Below are 14,334 nucleotides of genomic sequence, written 5' to 3' on the forward strand. Positions count from 1 at the left end.
TCTATAAGGCATTTATAACTATTCCTGGAGGGACAATTCAGATATTTTAATTAATGAAATAGTTATTCTGAATGATAATTCAGGAAAAAAAAACTTTTAACACTTATATTCTTCATTATACATAAATTCACATATCTACCGTAGAATTTTATATAAAATTACATTACTAATTCATTACACTACTTCCTTTCCTTAAAAAGGAGTTCATGAGGATCAATTTCACATTTTGAAGAGATTCCCATTAGACAGAAAGTGAAGTACTGAAATTGAAGTAGTTTTCAATTCAAGTAGAACAAATTGAAGTCGCATCTTGCTTTTTAACAAAATTTAAACCCAGGTAATATAAAGTAAGCTAAAGTCTAAAGTTTCATTGGTAGAAAACACTGATAATCAGACAAGAGCTCTCTGGATGATGAAACTATTTTACTTGAATGAGTGGAAAGATCAATGTAACAATTTTAACTTTCAAGTATTAAATAATTGCTTCTTTTCTTCAGTATCCACATCTGATTTGAGTTGTCATTAATTGTTTGTAGCAAGTTTTCATATATAGTTCTCTGCTTGGGATTGAAATAAAAATAATTGACAAACTAATTATTTTTTGATGTCTGACAGACAAATTAAAATGCTATATATAAAAGGAAAATGAAAGTTTAAAATGTACTCTGATGATAAAAGAGATTCAGTGTAAGTACTAATAAAACTTACAAGATAGACTTGAATATAGGGAGCTAGTGAGTTTGAGTGGGGACATCTAGATTGTACTTTGGGGATTGCTTGTTTTTCTATTCTACATAAGTACTTATTCTAGGAATTTAAGGCCCCTGCTCTTATTCTCAGAAGATATTTATAAGGTAAAATGCCTGAAGACAAGAAAACTGTTCTCCATCTAGAGACAAACAGAGAAATCAGCAATAGCTGGATCTTTGGGGTTTGAAAAATGATGGATAGAGAACAAAATCAAAAAATAATAAATACTAAAAGTAGAAAGACTTATTCCAAGAAACTAAATGCCAACTAAACAAACATAAACCTAATCCTAACTCCTTTCTTTTAATAAAAAGTAGCTTTATTATTTTATATGCCCATAACTAGACTTTGTATAGAACAATTTTTACATACTAAATTCAATTTTAATAATTCCTAGTTAGAGAACTCAGTAAACCAGGGGGACTTTAAATCTAAATTTAAATTAGCATAAGCATTTAGCAAACTTCTTAATTTATCACATTTATCACCAAGAGGGGAATTGTCAATTATGTATATACCAAATTATATCATTACACTGCAGCTTTGGGACAGTTAATCATGAACTTTCAGTAATCATAATAACTAGTGAACATTTGGCAATCTGAGAGCAATAACATAAACAAGAAAGGTAATAGAATAAGAACAAAAAAGGTTTCAAAGATGCTGGCAGGCAGCGAGCCATGCCATCTCTCCTGATTAAAGCAGAAAAGAAAAAAATAATAGACGAATTCATAGACAGACGCACATTAATATTCAATTGTTTTCACTGCTGAAGGTCTCTGGGTAGATGGACCTGTCCACTGACTAGGATATTTTACTTTGTAACTACTGGCATTTTCTTTTGAAAAACAGAATACTGACAAGTAATTAGTGTATATCATCTCCTAATAAGTACATTGAATCCTAAATAATGTGCCAGCCATGTAAGACAGCTGTAATAGTTAGGGTACAATTTCATATTTGTATTTATTGACAACATGAGATTCGTTACTTAAATCCTGTACACTGAAAATGTGCTTTGTATTAAGGGAGTCAAAAAGCATGAGGTCATTGTGTTTTTACCTCAGCTATTGTTATCGAATCTGGATACAAAGTGTGAACCAAATGATTGGCCAACATGAGGTAAACCAAGGCATCTTCATCTACTTGCAGTCCAAAATATTCATTGTAATCACCTGAAAAATCCTGACCTAAAGAATAGAAAATAATTATGCATATATTAGGTCAACATGCAAATCTTCACTCTGCATAGACTTACCCAGAAATGGATAGAGCATATGTTACTGTCAGAAAGTGTAGTATGTTACCAGCAGCAAATGTACTAAATAATTCCATTTCAACTTTTAGAGTGCAGATATTGGTGAAATTACTGTTTTTGAAAACAATAGAAATTTAATTTACTTCAATTAAATTTTACAGCAGGAATATAATGTGATACAATTCTGAAAAGTACTCTAGATTTTAAAATGTCAATATATTTTTCGATCACATCAAAATATACAGGTATTAGTTTCTAAAGAATCTAATGACAGTCTTCTGAGATACCGTATGAGAAACACTATGAAACTATTTTTGTTATATTTAACATGTGCTTCAATTTTTTACAATAAAGATTTCCTATGACAAATAATTCACTTTCTATCACTTCTAAATTCTAATGTTGTGACTTAAAGTATATTTAAGACTATCCGATTTACATTCTAGTCTCTTAATAATTTACTCTTATAACTACATAAAATCAGTGTTTAAATGCCACCCTCCCACTTAATTCTTCTTCCTTCCCATCATCCCTCCCTTCTTTCCTTTCTTCTTTCTTTTTCTTTTTTATCCTTTCTTTCTGTTTCTCTGTCTTTCCATCTTTTTTATGTTTTTCTGTTGTTTTTAGTCCTCATATCCCAGTTATTAAAGGAATCATATGAAAAGATACAATGCAGGAAAACCACCAACCATCCTTCACATTAGGTTGAAAAAGGCAAAGTGATTTCTCCCCTTCATCTCTCAACTCTCACCCCCGCCCCCACCAGTTTAAATTTCTAGGTTCCTTGATTGGGAGTACCATTGGCAAGGGAGCTGGTGAACAGAGGAGCCTTCAATCTGGTCCCTGTAAATCTCAGGAGAAAGGAGCCGCTGGCAGTCTGTGAAGCCAAAGTTTATGTGGTGGGTGTGTGAAGTGCTTGTTCACCTTGCTGTTGTGTATACAAGTTCCCAGGAAAACACCTAGCAGTAGAAGGTGACCAGGTCAGAGCTACTAAAGCCTGGTCTATTACTATTGGACCATCTCTGAGGCAGTAAACTGATTCTCCAGTGGTGAGTAGAGAATTACACATGACTTGAGATCTACAGGCCAATATAAAACTAAGGAAAAGTCTACAAGAACAATTCCAGAAGCTAGTGAGAAACAAGGGGCAGAAAGCTGTGGCACAAAAACACTGCGGGATTCTGGAAGACTGCAAATCCTTTCATTTAAGTCGGGGATCAGATCAAACCCACCTGCCACAGTCCATGTCCACAGATAACATTTCACTTATAGCCACGAAAAAAAGCTGAGAAAAAAAGATGGCTCATTGGAACTTGAGCCCCAGTTATGTTCTTCAGACAGAAACTCCATTATTTACCCTTTTACCACCAAGAACCACAGTGCTTGGAAAACAAGCTGGTCCCAGTGGGAAAATGGTATTTAAGGGGACAACGTTCTATTTGTGTACACTGGAGCCACTGGACCCCCTAGGAAAAGCAGCTGGGTTTGTGCCAGGAAGCCCACCCCACCTCGCCCAATTCTAGGAAATGGGACCAAACTCTTGTCTGCAGGGCCATTCATTCATCCTTTGAAAAGAAGCTGGATTTAGACCTAGGGTTCCAGTTGGCTTTGCAAAAGGATCTGTACTGATAGGGCCTGATGGAGAAGAGCCTAGGTGCCCAAATGACTTGGGGAAAGGAACTTGGCCAGTAGACTTTGGAAAGGCAGCTGGACTTGAACCCTGTAGGCCAGTGATTCTTGGAAAGTTGGCTGGGTTTGGGGCCCCTGGCCCATAAGCTCTTGGTAAACTTACTGGGCATGGGGCCTGGGGACCAGACCTTGGAAGGGTACCTGGGTTTGAAGTCATTGTGCCGGAAGACCAAGAGAAGGCAATAGGGTTCAATCTTCCTGAACCTGTCCCCCCATGGAGAGGGATTGTCATTTACACCCGTTGGGCCATCGGGCCTTGAGAAGTGATCTGAATTAGGGCCTATTTTAATTAAGGCCAGAAGCCCTTAATCTGGGAGATGGATTTGGTTCTGGTAGGCAATTTCTCACGAACTGTGACCAGAGACTATGGGGACAGGTATTGTTGCCATGAAGGATGGGTTTGTACCCATGTTACCAGAAGCCTGGGGGAAAGCAGCTGCTTTTCCAAAGACCTGCTGCTCTTAGAATGGGGGCAAGATATAAGCCTTTTTTGTGTAGTCGTTTTTGTTTATTTTTGTTTTATTTTTATTAGAATAATAAGTTCCATTATTAGGGTACATTAAAAGGTGCTTTATTTCTCAATTGCTTTCATGTGTACATCTCAACCATAATTCAACTGCCACATTTCATTTTCTTTTGATATTGTTGTAATTTATTTTAAAATAACTGACATGGAGACAAGAGGGGAAAAATGAAGGAAAACGATGGAAAGGGTGACGTTGTGCAAAAACACTGTACTCATAACCTGGCTTAAAGGATTAGGACAACTATTTAATAATTAAAAATAAATAAAACTAATATTTACTTGACAAAATATACACATTGGAGGTCCAAAATAAGGAACTGATATACTTGTGTACACTGAAGAAAACGCCATTCAACTTTATTACATCCACCACATCCCAGTGTTTTAGTGTGTGTGTGTGTGTGTGTGTGTGTGTGTATACTGATGTGTTTGAGGTTCTTTAAAATATGCTATTACATTCCCAAACAAATAACAGTAATATTATTCCAATCATCATGCTGTAGATTAGATTCTCCTCAACATTAATTATCTAATATCTATCTTTTGATCAAAATTTCTCCATTTATATTCCTTCCCAGATCCTGGCACCTACCAATCAAATTCCAAATTCTTAGGATACATTTTGTTTTGGTAAAGAATTTTGAAGACAATGATCCTTGATAAGTGAATAATATAAATCTTTGTGTTATTTTTTAACCATGAAATAAGTATTTTCAATGTATTTTGACAAATTTCTTATTATTATGTTCACAAATTAAAACTTGTTTCTTAGGCTAATTATTTTAATCATAATTTTTCTTTTGTAGTATGTATCTTTTCCTCATGCAGTTTCAAGTTTTATGCCAAGTACATTGATGTTTAAAATACATATTCTCTTCACATAAAAGGTGTAAAAGGTTCTTATTTATATATACATTTCCAAGTATTTTCGTGGATCGTTTTTCCTACTTGTTTCATTGTTCATGTTGCTGTGTTTATACTTTGAGTGTATAAGCATGTAAGAAATGGTTTTCTTAATTTTTTAAAACATTTATGTTAAAGCTACTATATTACTAAGATGATATATTGCAAAGAAAATGATCTTGCATTTATGGTGGAAGGTATTTACATATTACTTCTTGCCAAAAAATAAGCAATAATATAATAGAATAATTTAAAACAAATCTAATAGTAATGGTCATTATAGTTTCTATAATGTATCCTAAACCTGGATATTATCTCCTGATACACAAGTAAATAATAAAGATGTTAGCTTCTATTAATAAAAACATTAGGTTACATACCCATTCCATGGTGGTGATACAGCATGGATGTAACACCATCAAAACGAAATCCATCAAAACAATACTCTTCCATCCACCATCTTAGGTTTGATAATAGGAATCTTAGAACTTCCCAGCTAAAATATTAGACAAACAAATGTATTTAATTGTGTTTCTTATTTCTGTACATTCTTGGCTCAGAGAATTGATTAGAAGTATCAATCTAAGCGGGCGCCAGTGGCTCATGCCTGTAGTCCTAGCTACTCAAGAGGCTGACGTAGGAGTACTGTGGTTCAAAGCCAGCCAGGGCAGGAAAGTCCGTGAAACTCATCTCCAATAAACCACCAGAAAACTGGAAGTGGCACTGTAGCTCAAGAGGTAGAGCACTAGCCTTAAGATGAAGAGCCGAGGGACAGCACTCAAGCCCAGCGTTCAAGCCCCACGACTGACCAAAAAAAATAAAAATAAAAAAAAGTATCTATCTAAAAAAAAAAAAAAAACCATGATGTTCCAGAAAAATATTCAAAATCCAGGAATCAACTAATAAAACATTCAATTGTTTAGTGAAATTAGTTTTAAAAGGAAATTTATTAGTTACTTTTTTGTCATGACATAACTTAGTGAAGAGATGATAGGAAAATAAATATTTTAAAGGAATCCCAAGAGAACAGACTGCTCTGTCCAATGTTGTGTGTTCATCAGCTACAATGGTTATTATCTTAGTAGAGTTTTAAAAAATATGTAAATTATTTTTGAATTTTTACCAAGATTTTTCATTTAATACAAATCTCACCGAATATATACTTATACATTCAGTAACAATGTACCTTCAATAATAGTCTGCTAAAAATATTCGTGCTACAATTTTAAAAAGACATAATTCAGAATACAAAGCCAAAGATTAAAACAGAAACTTGATATTAGGTGATATTGTATTTGTCAGAGTGTGGTGGGTTTTTTTGGGGGGGAGTCCAGGTACTAAGGCTAGAACTCAGGACTTGTGTGCTGTCCTAGAGTGTTTTTGAAAAAGGCTAGAGCTCTTCCACTTGAGCCACGGCTCCATTTCTGGCTTTTTGGTAGTTAATTGGTGGTAAGAAACTCAAGGACTTTCTTGCCCTGGCTAGCTGCAAACCCTGATCATCAGACCTTGGCCTCCTGACCTGAGCCTCCTAGATTACAGGTCTGAGCCAGGGGCAGCAAGCTAGTCTATGGTTTTGTAGAGCTAAAAGGAAAGCTAAATGTTAAAAAGCAAATGCTCAAAAACAAGTTGTACAAACTGAAGAGCTGATTATCCACACATACAGAAGGAAAACAGAACTGTACAACTCAATTAAAAACACCACATGAAACAAAGCTATTTCGGACAACTAGAAGGAGGGCAGCATCAACTAGCATTTTCTTTAGTCATATAGCTATGCTTGAGTTCTCTATCTTATTATAACTGTGGTGTTAAGACTTTAATACCCCATTTAGTTTAATGACAAAGCTGTAATAGTGTACACAAATCTTTAACCCAGTTGAAATTTGTAGTTTTTTTTGAACCTTTCATATATTGAAGAGTTATCGAACATAACTAGAGGGTAAATCATTACAATCAACTCTGAAATTGTAAATTTAAATACCCAGAAAGATGAATGTTGCTAGTAATTAGCTGCTTTAAATAGGTGACTTTGAATTTGAAAAACTGAAACTTATGCTAAAGATAAAAATAAGGATAGAGTTCTAAGCAATCCAGTAGACAGAGGAACCATGAAGATCCGAATATTTAACGTTAAACCATGAAGATAAAATTTGCTTATATGTTTGTATTGATACTTATTTTCATTTATTATTTAAGGAATAAACATATTTAACAAAAAGAAATAAATACAAAGAGGCATACTATTTTTGATGTTTTCATTAGTATGTTTTATATTTTTAGAGAAGTTTTGATTTAAGGAAAACGATAATGAGTATATAGAGATAATTTTTTTACTCTCTGTTCTCATGAATAACTATACTTTTTTAAACACAGCTGCTGGGTGAAAAATGTCGGCAAAAATATATGCATATATTTTCATATCAATGTAATTTGAAAACAACATTCTGAAAAGGACATAAACAGTTTTCTAGTTTGGTCACTGAACATAATGTACATTTTTCTTTCAAAAAGTAAAATGAAAGAAATGTCAGCCAAAAACACACCAGATTATCAATAATATTTGTTTAAATGCTAAATATCCTGGATACATAACAGAAAAATATGACTCTATAAATCAGATTATAAACTAACCCTGGCTTTGTCCTAACATGTAAGATTGTTTTTGTGGCTTGCAGAAAATTTTATTTTATTTAAAAAAAAATCTGAATCCTGTACATTCTATCTCTTCACATTCCCACTCACTGCACATTTTCTTATGCCTACTATATGTACTCATTGATATTACCAACTTCAACTTATGGACATTCTCTGTCAATCTAACACAAATATCATGGGCTAGATATTGACTAGGTAGATACAAATTTGTAACAAAGGACAAAATCAAATGACAAGAAAATAATGCCCAATGATATTGTAATTTATTACAAACAGAAGAAGAAATGATATAAATTTAATAATAGAAAATAATGCATTCTCAATATCAGATAATAGATTAAATGCAGAGTTAATAAAAGCCCTACTGATTCCTATCATTAAAATATTGACCCTATTTTATATTTTACTAAGAGCAATAATGCAACTATTTAATATATTAAAAGAAAAAGATCCATTTGAGTGTAATTGTGTTCAATCAATGTTTCACAAAGAGAAAAAAACAAATCCATAAAATATTGAACTGATAGTAATAAATCAAATTTGTACTGCTATCAAAATAATCTGCCATTATATATTATCTCTAAATAGTTGTATAAAAGAGTTACCATTTAACAGCTTGTGAATATAATGCATCTTGCGACCTCTCTTAACATTCCTACCCATCTTTCCCAATCCACTCCTTTCTCTCATTTATTAAAAATTTTGCAGGATATATATTGAATTTTTGGCCTTCTCTTCCTCCTCCTCTTCCCCCTTCCCCTCCCCTCCTCCTCCTCCTCCTTCTCCTCCTACACCTCTTCCTCTTCCTCCTTCTTCTTCTTTTTGTCTACTCTTCTCCCCTATCCCCATTCTACCCATTTCAAGTACCCTTTTCCTGGTGTCAATTTTGTTGAACTTTGCTTTCTGAAAAATCACACTATTTGAGTCCTCCCTTGAATCAATCCCATTTTAGTTAATATATTTGTTATGTATTTGATACCATATAACATACTTACTTAGAAACTAATTGTAGCTCTCACATATGAGGGAAAATATACAACCTTTCGCTCTCGAGCCTGATTTGCTTCACTTAATATTTTCCAAGTCCTTCTATGTATTTGCAATTGATACAAAATTATTATTTCTAATGGAGGAATAAATTTCCATTGTGTGATAAGTATATATAACATTTTTTTGACCCATTCACCCATTGAGGGGCATCTTAGCCACACCTTGGCAGTGATGAACAATGCTGCAATGAACATGGCTGGGCTGGTGGCTTTACTCTACCTTGCTTTGGAATCTTTTGGGTAAATGCCCAGGAGTGGAATTGCTGAATCACATATTTTAGAAATCAATAATTTTAAAAAAAAGTAGTGTTCCCCATAAAAAAAATTGTAGAAGGATAAAGATACACAACAATTTAGAATATACTAAATAATCTAGATTTAAACTTGTGAATAACCAAAATTCAAAAACTATTTTAATCAAAATATTAAAAAAAATAGCATCAAGAGAAAAAAACTGAATGCAAAATTTTAATGTTAGCAGCAAGTAGGTGAATGTTTAAAATAGTAAGTCTCTAATAAAAGTAATTTTATAAAATTAGATTACTAGAAAGCATTATAGAAAAATCAGCCTTATAAGGCTAGAATTTTAAATAACTAGCCTTTGTTATGGATGAAAAATGAATTATCAGAGCTATATATTGAGAGAAACCACAAACTCACACAAACACAAAAATACATCACAATGTTTGTACTCCAAAGTTTTTGTTAGGTATAAACACCTGAAGTGTGACATCTGCATATGAAAAATAAATGGATTATATATTTTCAAGGCACAATTCAGAACTCACAGATGAAAACAGGTTGACAAATGTTATGCTTTCAGTGGCATGAAGAAGCAGAAAAAAATTTTTTACAACAAGTAAATATGAAACTTCAAGCCACCTCTAGAAAATTTTACTAGAAGACTCAAGACTAGAAAACTCAAGATATGCTGTACTCATGCTAACCATGCTTTATTACAGGGTAAGACTACAGAGGAAAAGTAGCAAGGAAAATAATTTAAGGGGAAAAGTTCAGAAGGAATCTAGATGCTAAGTTATAAGAACCCTGTTCTGATTCTTTCTATCAGGAAAGCTCACTCAGTTTCCAGGTTTCATTGGATAATGGAGACCAGGCACTCTCTGCCTTGATATACAATCAAGCCCAGACCCTCTGGCAGAAAGCAAGTGTTCAGCATACTTACACTGTTTTTACACAGATATGAAACAGAAAGAACACAGTTCTTTCTAAAATCTATTGTTATGGCCACTGGCCAAGGCAAATCTTGTAGTGAGGTGCTTTTTTTTTTTTTCCTTCAGGATAGCAGTCTTAGTCATGTAACATTTATTTTTTTTCCTTCATAAAAGCAGACCTAATTCTATAATTATAAAATACTTAGTGATTTAGGTTTCTTAAGAGAGAAAAAATAATCATTTTATCTCAGAGATACTCAAAAGCAAGCTAAAGAATCTTAAATATGAATTCAAAATCTCAATAGCGGAAGGACACTTGATTGAGGTACATTGTTTTGAACCTAATTCCAACAGCTACACTGGATAATGAAAATATTATATCATATATTATTGAACTACTTCATTGAATCTAAAATGTGGAGGGCACGAACAAGCTTAAGGATCATGTCACCAGTGAAAATATAGATTAAGATGTCCAATACTACTATCATAGTTTTCACATTCAGCACTCATCAGTTCTACTTTTCATCATTCAGGAATTAGAAAGAGGAGTTATGATGAATTCCAAATCACTGCTGCATTAAAAATATTGCTCAGGCTATCTCTAGTAATAAATGAACTGAATCATCTCAATGAACAGTTTGCCTTGAATCAAAGAATGAAAATGTCTAACAAAGGGTACAATAAAAAAGGCAATTTACTCTTTCTACTGCAAAATGCCATCAGAGCCCATAATATAGTTGATATATCCAGTTGATTAGAGGCCCATAAAAATATACAGAAGAATTACAAAAAAAGAAAAAAGTATTGCTTTGGTATGTTTCAACAGACAAGGCAAGATGTCAGATTTATTCTGTTGACTATGATTTACAAACAACTGAGAAGATTAATATCCAAAAAATTGAGAAAGCTAGCTATTATCTTGCAGATAATTATGATAAACAAACCAGCAAAAATGTAACAACAACAAATAACAACATACCTCACTGTCAACATGAGAAAGTTTGAGGATAACTTAATCATTTGTTTCATAATTCAAACTATTATTTTTCTTGATACATTCATATACAGAGGGGAATCTGGGATGATTCCATATCTTAGCTATGGTAAACAATACTGCAATTGTCATAATTGTGCTGGTAGCTTTAGGGTGGCCATGTTTGTTGTCAATTAGGTAAATGCCTAGGAGTGGGATTTCTGGGTTACAGGAGAGCTCTATGTTTAGCCTAATGAGGAATCTCCACACTGCTTTCCAGAGTGGTTGATCAAGTTTACACTTCCACCAACCGGGAAGTAGCATTCCCCTTTGGCCACATCCCTGCCAGCATCTGTTATTAATCGTTTTCTTGACAATGGCCATTCTAACGGGGGTGAGGTGGACTCTCAATGCTGTTTTGATTTGTATTTCTTTTATGGCCACGTATGTTAAACATTTCTTCCTGTGAGTATTGGTGATTCTTATTTCTTCTTCAGAGAAGTCTCTCCTGAAGTCTTTTAGCCACTTATTAATGGGGTGGCTTTTTTTTGAGGATTTGTTTTGGCGGACTTAATTTCTTGAGCTCTAAGTATATTTCAGATATGAGGTCCTTGTCTGTTGTATACCTAGTGAAGATCTTCTCCCAAACAGTGGGAATTCTATTTATGTTGCTAGCTATGTTCTTTGTCAACCAGAACTCTGCAGTTTATTGCAATCGATTTTCCAACCTTTCTTTGATCTGTTGTTTCTGGGTCTTAGCCCAAATGGTCCTCAGTAGATGAATGGATCAAGAAAATGTGGTATACATATACAATGGGATTCTATGCTTCATTAGAAAGAATGACATCGCCCCATTTGTAAGGAAATGGAAAGACTTGGAAAAAATCATATTAAGTGAAGTAAGCCATAGGCTTACTTAGCATATGTCTAAGGTAGTTCAAGCAGAGGATCACAATAGCTCAATAGCTATGAACACATGACAATACAAAATGATGCTAATTGAAATGAACTCTAGATATGAAACAAGAGTTGTGTGTGTGTGTGTGTGTGTGAGAGAGAGAGAGAGAGAGTGAGAGAGAGAGAGGGAGAGAGAGAGAGAGGGAGAGAGAGAGAAAAAGAGTATACTCTGCAGTTATTTCTTTTTCCTTTAGATTTATTTTTCTTTGTTTTATATCCTTGTTGTCACTGTTTTTTATTTCAGGCCCTTTGTCTTATTTATCTGATTTGGGGAAGGGAAGAGGAATCACAGAAATGGTGAGACAAAGAACAAAGGGTGATCCAATGCAACAACAACATTCACTAGACACAACTTGAGCAGGAGAATAGCTGGGGGGGGGGTGAGGGAAACAGAAGAAAATGAGGGAGGGGGTTACAATTCTTAACAGGAATTGTACTCATATCCAGCTGCAACTCCCTTGTATATCACCTTTACAATAAAATAAAAAAATAAAACTACTAATACATAATTTGGGAACTAATAATGTAGACAGTTGACTGATTTGTTCAATGTCATTTAATTTTCATAAAGCAGAAAAAATTCTTTATAGAAAAAGACATTGAAATGAATCTGAATTTCTTATGCTTATTAACCATTCTATGTAAATCATATTTACATCTATACTAGATGTGAGTCATCTAGTATAGAAGCTGAAAGCATTGACAATATATACCTATAAGAAATTCTAGCAATCAAACTAATCAGGGCTGTGGTTGGTTTGGTAGTTTGAAATATTCAACCTATAATCAAGTAATAAGGACTTAATAAGGAAATTTTTGTCACACAGAGATATTCCTAATATTAACATTGTAGAAAATACTCTTACAATCAAAAATAGTTAATTGTCTCACATTCTGCCAATAAACTTTATAATGAAATAAAACACAGCCAAATTTTCTTGGCAAGAAAGTGTAATCAGTTATAATGACAATTATTTAATGAAATTACATTTTGTAATCCAAGCCTGTTTTGCAAATGTTCTATTTATTTGTGGTTCAGAACAACCTCTGAGATTTTCAAAACACACAACCTAATTCTTCAGATATTGTTAAAGCTTCTAGAAGGAATTATTAAACTGGGGCAAAAGTTCAAAAGATGGTATGATTGTTTTGGTTATACCATGGTGACTGAGACCAAAGTGCTATGAAACAGTATGACATAAAACCATTAAGTAAAACCTTCCATGTTTCTATCTGGGATTCCCTTGGGGTAACAGAAGATATAAAAACAAAAACATTTAAATACAAATTGTATTTATAATCTACATAGACTAATTTGTTCTAGCAATTGAAATATTTAATTTTCAAATGCATCTTCAAAAATATAATGATATCTGAATGATATGAAATCAAGATAATTGTTATTAAACTACATGTTTTTCTAAAGTAGCCTGGAATTTAATTACTTGTGCATGCCACATATATGTTTTAAAGTATAATGATTGATGGAAGGTGTTGAGAATGTATCTGTTAATGATAAATACACATAACATTTTCAGCATAATATAGGGGTAGAAACAAATTATAAATACTAACAAAATATATTGTTACAAGAGTGATTAAAATTATAAAACAAAACCAGTCAATAGTCATTCAAACCTGTAATCCTAGCTATTCATAAGGCTCAGATCTGAGAATTCTGATTCAAAGGCAGATCAGGCAAGAATGTCCTTGAGCCTTTTATTTCCAATTAATCCACAAAAGACCAGAAGCAGAGGTATGTTTCAAATGGTGGAGGATCAGCATTAAGTGAAAATGCTGAGGGACAGCACCCAGGCCAAGTTCAACTCTGAATACCAGCACTGTATCTCTCTCTCTCTCTCTCTCTCTCTCTCTCTCTCTCTCTCTATATATATATATATATATATATATATATATATATATATTTGCAGGAGAGAATACTAAAGTATTGAAAAAGTAACTGTTATATTTACATGAGGGTGGGTGGGAAGAGCTAAATTTCTTAGAAGTCACATGAAGGTTGAGATCTATATCATACATCATGGAAAATTAACTTGAAGTTCACAGTCTTCCTGAATAGTCTATACACGGATGCCATTCTTGACACTACAGGTTAACATTGTCTTCCTAATTTAACTGAACACTGTAGAGGTAGGAACTATGCCCTAGATTATTTTGATTCATTTTAACCCAACTGACATTAATTAAATTAATCATTAACACAGAAAGCTAAAAACCACAAAAACATCCAAAGCAGTAAAACAACACATTTAAACCAATATATTCTAGCTAACAAGTACTGTTCAAGCTAGGTGTCAGTGGATCACACCTGTAATCCTAGCTAGGCAGGAAGCTTATATATGAAGGATTGAGTTTCCAAGACAGGCCAAACAGAAAAA

General features: G+C 33.5%; 1 protein-coding gene across 1 annotated transcript in view; it reads right to left on the bottom strand.

Annotated features, from left to right (window-relative positions):
• Positions 1-14,334, bottom strand: part of Gbe1 (glucan (1,4-alpha-), branching enzyme 1) — a 207,985-nt gene that overhangs the window by 62,986 nt on the left and 130,665 nt on the right. Inside the window, exons 8-9 of the mRNA XM_013024170.1 lie at positions 5,507-5,622; positions 1,813-1,940 (exon numbers count right to left, since the gene is read on the bottom strand). Coding sequence (XP_012879624.1) covers positions 1,813-1,940; positions 5,507-5,622 — 244 coding nt within the window. The remainder of the gene's footprint in view (positions 1-1,812; positions 1,941-5,506; positions 5,623-14,334) is intronic.

This window comes from Dipodomys ordii, unplaced genomic scaffold, assembly GCF_000151885.1.
Source record: "Dipodomys ordii isolate 6190 unplaced genomic scaffold, Dord_2.0 Scaffold73, whole genome shotgun sequence".
Taxonomy (NCBI): Eukaryota; Metazoa; Chordata; class Mammalia; order Rodentia; family Heteromyidae; genus Dipodomys; species Dipodomys ordii.